The following is a 7,520-nucleotide window of genomic DNA, read 5'->3' on the forward strand; positions in this document are numbered from 1 at the left end:
AGGTCTCACTGTAGCTCTGACTGTCCTGGAACTCACTAGACCAGGCTGGCCTCGAACTCACAGAAATCCTTCTGCCTCTGCCTCCTGAGTGCTTCAATTAAAGGTGTGTGCCACCACACCTGATTGATCCAGGACACTTTCAAGAGTCTATCCTAACTAGGCAACCATGTATAATATTTGTAATAGTAGGGGCTAGAGAAATGGCTCAGTGGTTAGGAACATTTGCTGCTCTTGCAGGGAATCCAGGTTCGGTTCTCAGTGGTTCCTAGCTCCCATATGTTAACTCACAACCTTCCATACACTCCCTGATCTTTATGGACAGTATACACATGTAGTGATCATAATATATATACACACATATATACATACAAACATGTAAATATACATACATACACATATATACATATATACATACATACAGGTAAAACATTTGTACCCAAAAATAAATAAATCCTTTTAAATATCTTTGTAATAATAAATAGGAAGAAACCAAATGTTAATAAATAAAGGAAAATGCTTAAATAGAGGCATATTATGCATACTATACATTATTATTCAGCTAATCAAATGATCATTCTGTAGGTTTAAAATAAGTAAATATGTAGGCAAAATTGTATTAGATACAATAAAGTTACAAAAATATATTCACAGAATAAAAACAGTGCCATGTGTGTCTTCCAATATAAAAATGAAAAAGTTTGAAAAGTAACTTCTAAAAAGTCTCTTTCACTCTGTAGAAATAAGGCTGAGACAAGCACTTCTGTTCAGCTAAGTACATGCTAGTACTTAGTTGAGCAGCTGTTGCTTGATGACAGCATGTTCCTATGATCCAGAGTCTACTCAAAACTACTAGAAAAATAAATAAATACATAAATACATAAATAAATAAATATCAAAATTTATGGGACACAATGAAAGCATTGGTAGGAGGAAAACTCATAGCTCTGAGTGCTTCCATAAAGAAACTGGAGAGAGCTTACACTACCAGCTTGACAGCACTCCTGAAAGAAAGCTCTAGAACAAAAAGAAGCAAATACACCCAAGAGGAGTAGGCAGCAGGAAATAATCAAAGTCAGAGCTGAAATCAACCAAATAGAAACAAAAAGAACTATACAAAACCAGGAGCTGATTCTTTGAGAAAATCAACAAGATAGATAAACCTTTAACCAGACTAACTAGAGGGCACAGAGACAGTATCCTAATTAACAAGATCAGAAATGAAAAGGGAGACATAACAATGAAATATATCTTAAAATAATTATTCTGTTTGTTGAATATTAACAGTTGAAAGCATTAAAATCATGTTCTAGGATAGATAGATAGATAGATAGATAGATAGATAGATAGATAGATAGATAGATGGTGCAGTAAAGCTAGAGGACACATTGAAGCATGTTTCTACACACTAGCGAGGAACTATTCAACAGAGAAGCCAGTAAAGCAATCCCTTTTATAGCAACAGAAAATCAAATTCTTACAAACTCTGCTCTGCCACAGAGTGGCATCTCCGTCCTGAATTTCCACCTTTACAGTCAGCCGGTTTTGAAAAAAGGCACTGAGAACACACAACAGAAAAGGGACAGTCTGTTCCATAAAGAGTGTTGGGACAACTGGATATCCACATGCAGAAGAATAAACTGGATTCTTACCTCACGCTGAATACAAGAGTGAACTCAGAATGGGTTAAAGACAAGTGTAAGGCCTGAAACTATGAAACTACCGGTAGGCAAGGAGAACTCTGGCCCTTGAGCTCGGTGATAGTATTTTGGATGTTCACGCAACAGAAAGAAAACCAGTAGGATTATATGGAACTCACAACTTCTCCACAGTGAAGGGAGCAATTAGGTCCAAAAAAGTGACCTGCAGGCTTGGAAAAACTATTGACAAGGGCTACATCTGAGAAGAGTGTCACCAAAATTCTACCAGAAATTCAGTTCAGTAAGAAAGCAAGCAACTGGATTTAAAACAGAACGAAGACACACCCCTGCCTGACACTTTCTCTTTCTAGGGGAAGCCATCCAAGTGGCCAGTGGGAACAGGAAAAGCGGGTGTGAGCAAGGTGTGAATAAAGCATTCCCCCTCCCCCCGTGACTTATTCAGGTGACCTGCGTGCATTGATGGTGAGGGTGCGAATTAATACAGCTATTTCACAAAACGATGAGTCTCCTCAGAGAAACAAATAGAACTAACGTGCCACCATACTTCAGAGATTACAAGTACAGGTTTTGAATTCAGCGCTCGGACCAGATGTCTGCATTTCCACACTCAGGCAAGGTACGGTACCAACCAAAGAGTCCATGAGGACAAGTGAAGAGAATGTGGTGTGTCTTTAACAGGCAGTCGTCAGCCTTTTACCAAAGGAGACTGCTGTGATGGCAGGGATGAGCCTGCAGGTATTATCCTAACTTAAGAGCTAGACACAGGACAAATACCTAAGCTGCATATTCTCCGTCTTCCTCATAGGCCCTTTAAACTCTGACCCGAATCTAATTCTCTGCTTTAAAATGCCAGGGAGAGATCTCCACAGCATATAGAACCCATTTATTTTGTCTCGTCTCCCCCTCGCTCTACCCCACCCCCACTCTTTCTCCCTCGTCCTTTCTATCTCTCCTCCTCCACCCCATCCTCTTGGTTTGCTTTGAGACTGGGTTTCATATAGCCCAGACTGGCCTGTATTTGAGGACGGCCTGCCTTGACCTCCCAGGTGCTGACGTTACAGGTGTGCAACCCTGCACTCTTAGGCACATCCCACTTACAGACAGACCCCAACACACAGCAGCAGGCAGCAGAAAGACGGTGCTCAAGGCTGGGTTTGGAGATGCTGGGTGAAGGGCAGACAACTTTGTGCTGAAATACTATTCAGCAAGGTGACGGCAGCTACAATGTGCTGTACGTTTCAAAGTCATCAACATTCATTTTGTGTCTTCTCACCAAAATCAAATCCTAAGGGGGCTGGAGAGATGGCTCAGTGGTTAAGAGCACTGGCGGCTCTCTCAGGGGATCCAGACTTAATTCAGGCATCTACGTGACAACTCACAATTATCTTTAACTCCAGTCCCGGGGGATCCAATGCCTTCTTCTCACCCCTGCAACACTGAGCACACACAGACACACAGACATACGGACAAAATCCCCATACACATAAAGTAAATAAATAAAATATAAAAAAGAAAAAACCCTGAGTATCTGAGGTGACATACATGTTAACTAATCTGATTTAATTATTCCACATTTATGCCTCTATACCCTTTGATAATCATTTTTAAATACTGATTTAATCTTTAAAATTAATTTAAAAACATAATTAAAATTAACTTTCTAAAAGAGTCTACACTGTGTTTATGGCCTCTCTAAACAGGTTGCCATTCTAATTGTGTCTTGAGGAAAAGCCTGCGGGTTTTGGGGTCAATTAGCAGTGTTGGTTGGATTTAACTCCCACAAGCACATTTGGGTCAAAGAATCCCTGCATTTTGCGGGTACTGCACAAATTCCATTTGCCCAAGCAATTCCTGACCCTCTCACTGGGCACAGCGGTCCTGCTCAGTACTCCAGGCTTGCTATGACCACCGGATGTCTGAAAACCTAGTCTAACAGCGTTGCAGAAGCAAACAAAAACTAGAGACATGAGCACATCTGAGCTGTGAATCTGCTTTGGGGAGGACTCTGACCTCAGGAGGGAGGGAGCACAGATGAACAAGACAGGGGCCTACTAGATCCAGACTTTTGAGAGACATGATCCCCTCACATTGCAGGTCTTTCTTACTCTGCAGATTTACATCGGAATAGAAGGAAAACTTAGCTTCGACTGGAAATGCTGACGACCTTTTCTTTATCTATCTCCTCGGCAGTGAAGGAGTGAGGGGTCTGGCTGTCTCCAGTGCCTGGTTTACTGGCTGATGGCCAGGTGGGTCTGGAGCCAGGTGAGCCCAAAGGCCAGGCCCCTGGCTGCCTAAGATCCATCTGTGAGACGGCTACTGCCAGGGCAGCACGCACCACCCCAGCCCCTCCCAGGTTGCAGGTAGGGGTCAACCTACTGATGCTGCTAGCTGTCCCTCCCAAAGAAGCCTGTTTTTTTAAAAATAAAACCAAAAAGAGTCCCCCAGAAATTAGTTACTTTGTAACTCATTCCCACAGATCAAAACTTCCATCAGTCCCTTGAGAATCTGTGCAGATGTCAATCACCCTTGGTTTTCAGAAACTGTATAATAATCTCTCTTCCAGAATATTTTTTAGATAATGAATAACAAATTTAAGAAAATATGCTAATACTTTCAAGTGTAGTATTATTACAAAGGAAGACATCATCCTAGCTTCCTGAAAGGGGAAGAGGAGGGGGAGGGGAGGAAGTGTTTCCACACAGATCCTCAAGGCTGCTGCTAAGACACGACTCTGGAGAACCCGCTTTTCATCCTTTCCCCAAGGCCTTCACCTCCAAGTCACTCACCTGCCTTTCCTAGATGGTTCATGAACTTCTCTTCCTGGCCAGCGCACTGTGCTCTCAGCAGCCAGAACCCATCCCCACCACAAAAGGAATACGCCAAATTTCATATTCTGGACAGCCAACATAGATTTCCAAATCAAACAGTTCTTCTGAGAAGCCGTGACAAGGAGCCGGTGAGGAGCTGCCGTCCGTCCTCTCTTAAGGCATCATTGCTGTGTTTGTTATTAGAAGGATGTTTACCCTGCAAAAATGAAGCTGCAGTCTGTAATCTGGCCAGCGGGAGAAAGCAATTTCCACTAACCCCACAAATCCTCCTGCGTCAGATGTCAGGGATTTTCTAAACTGAGGTTGAATTCCTGTGTCCTGCGGGACAGTTCCTGGGGCTGGTCTAAATTAGTTCATCATCAAATGTGGTGGGTGTATTGGTGAGGGTTTGTATTTTCAAGTCGACTGAATAGAAAGAAGAAAGTAAACAAGGAAAGGCAGAGAGTCTGTCTGTGTGTCTGTCTGTCTGTCTGTCTGTCTGCTTGGATTGATCCTCCCCTGATCTATTGATGCTCCTAAATGCTTCTAGTTTGCCCATGGCTTCTGTAACCTTGGGGTTGATACCTTAGAGGGAGCTATAGATGAGATTAAGAGGTCAAGTGAGGAAGAGTGTACCCCACGCTGTGCAAAGAAAAAGCTAAGGTCCTTGTCAACTGCAATATTCTTGCACCAACATCTTTGGACGTTTCCATTTGGAAATGCCTGGACATAAATGAACTGTCATCAAGTATTATGTCTCCCTTGATACCTGCTCAGAAATCTTGGTGCAGAAACTATAGGCCCAGGTTCGGTCTTCATCACAGGACAGAGTGAGAGTCCCATGAAGTAGGGCTACATTCAGGACTCCAAATTATTGGTTCCTCGAAGCTGAGTTCAGACAGTTGAGACTTTCAGACTGTGTCAACAAACTGACTCAGAATTCTTAGCACTCCCCTGCTGAAAAGGCAACCTGAAACCCAGGCAACCTGGGCTAGACTTGAACTGTCTCTCTATAGCCAAGGTTGTTTTTGAACTCCTGATCTTCCTGTCTCTAAAGGGATAGACTCAAAGAGATAGGCCTTAGGCCAGGTGTTGTTGTGCATAGCTATAATTTCAGTATTCTGGGAAGCAGGAAGATTATACATTTGAGGCCAACCTACGCTACAAGGCAAGACTACATTGAAGAACCAAGGAGCTAAATGAAAAGGAGGAGTAACTAGAGGGGAAGAGAAAGATGAAAAGAAGGCAGAAAACGATGAGGTAGGACCTACTGTAAGACAATTAGATCACCAGGAGTGGCCATCTTTGATAAGATTAATGTTACTCCTCAGAAGACCCCATTAGTTTGTAAAGTGTAAACTCTTATTAAAAGAGCAAAGGCGATGCCTGTCCAACCTCTCCAGCCAGCCAGATTCTGCTCATCTTTTTCCAAGATCTACCATTGAGTCTGCCTGACCCTCCCCTCCAACACCCTCCCCAACCTGCCAAATCTAGCCAGGTCCTACATTCAGTGTCCAAGCCTAGACTGTCCAACTCTGCAGGGATCATAACCAACCTCTAGGCTTCCACTGGGACCATTCCTGCCAGTCTCCAAGTCCACAGGCCCCTCCAATACCAAATCTAATCTCTCCAACCAACCAGATCTACTCCAACACTCCAGGCCTTGACCAGATGCACCTCCTGTATACCAGCCCTCTGTGCACCTGACTCCATTACACCTAAGCCATTTTCAAACTTTAGGTCCAATCCACCTGCACATTCTCTCTTCTACTCTAACCTACTCTGTCCATCTCAAACTTAGAACTAACAAGAGAAGTCCACGTGCCCAGACCTCATTAGGGGAAAAATGAAGCATGAATGATTGATCCAGAATTTTCTCTCACAAACCTACCAGTCCTGTAGAAATGTTTGCCAATGAGAATTACCTGGATGAACCCCAGGACACAGAATTTAAAAGACCAATCATAAACTTCATCCAATAATTAAGGAATATAAAGAATACATAAAGAAAAAGCATAATGATATTAAGGAGAAAGAACTTAAGGAGAATAAATGCCTGAGTGATGCCCAAGGAAACACATGATAAGGCTGATGAAGATGATGAAGACAATCCAGGACTTGAGAATGGAATTCAATAAAGAAAGAGAAATGTTAAAGAGGATGTTAAATGTCAAGCTGAAATGAAGATGAAATTGAAAAAGTTAGTAACCCAACTGGAAAACTCAAAGGAAAGTCTTGTAAGTAGAATGAAGAAAGAGTATCAGGACCCAATGATAAAGCAGAATATTTAAACCAGATAAACAAGGAGTATGAAAAACACTTTAAAACACAGGAAAGGAACATACAGGAAATATGGGACACTGTGAGAAGACTAAACTTTTGAATAATAGCATAGATAAGGGACAGGAATCCCAAGTCAATGCCATAGACCAGCTCTTCAATAAAATCATAGAAGAAAACATCTCCAAACTAAGGAAAAACACACCCATACAGATACAAGAGGCACACAGAATACCAAAAAACCAAGACCAGAAAAGACAATCCCTATAATATCTCATAGTCAAAACATTAAGTATACATAACAGAAGTGCATTGAGATCATCAAGAAAAGAAACACAAGTTACATATAAAGGAAAACCCATTAGAATAACAGCTGATTTCTCATTGGAAACTTTGAAAGCCAGAAGAATCTGAAGCAATGCTTTCAAAGCCCTAAAAGACTATGATGGGAAACTTAGACTAATTTACCCAGCAAGACTATCCATCATAGCTCAAAGAGAAAGAAAAAAATTTTTATGATATAAACAGCCTTTAAAAATTATACCTAAAGGGCTCGGCAGTTAAGAGCACTGACTGTTCTTCCAAAAGTCCTGAGTTCAATTCCCAGCAACCACGTGGTAGCTCGAAATCATTTGTAATGGGATCTGATGCCCTCTTCTGGTGTTTGAAGACACCTACAGTGTACTCATATATATAAAGTAAATAAATCAATTTTTTAATTTACACCTAACAAAAACAAATACAAAGAAAATATAGGAAGCAATATTTTGGGCTG

At 41.7% G+C, this 7,520-nt stretch overlaps 1 protein-coding gene across 3 annotated transcripts in view; it reads right to left on the reverse strand.

Moving 5' to 3' along the window:
• Window positions 1-4,884, reverse strand: part of Gabrr1 (gamma-aminobutyric acid type A receptor rho1 subunit) — a 37,802-nt gene extending 32,918 nt beyond the window's left edge. Inside the window, exon 1 of one of the 3 annotated variants that reach the window (XM_031368762.1) lies at window positions 4,445-4,664. In XM_031368762.1, coding sequence (XP_031224622.1) covers window positions 4,445-4,566 — 122 coding nt within the window. In that variant the 5' untranslated portion in view covers window positions 4,567-4,664. Of the gene's footprint in view, window positions 1-4,444 lie in introns of all 3 variants that reach the window. The other 2 variants (XM_031368764.1, XM_031368763.1) reach the window with 2 other exon arrangements.
• Between the last annotated feature and the right edge of the window lie 2,636 nt (window positions 4,885-7,520).

The sequence above is a fragment of the Mastomys coucha genome, unplaced genomic scaffold (assembly GCF_008632895.1).
Source record: "Mastomys coucha isolate ucsf_1 unplaced genomic scaffold, UCSF_Mcou_1 pScaffold14, whole genome shotgun sequence".
Classification (NCBI taxonomy): domain Eukaryota; kingdom Metazoa; phylum Chordata; class Mammalia; order Rodentia; family Muridae; genus Mastomys; species Mastomys coucha.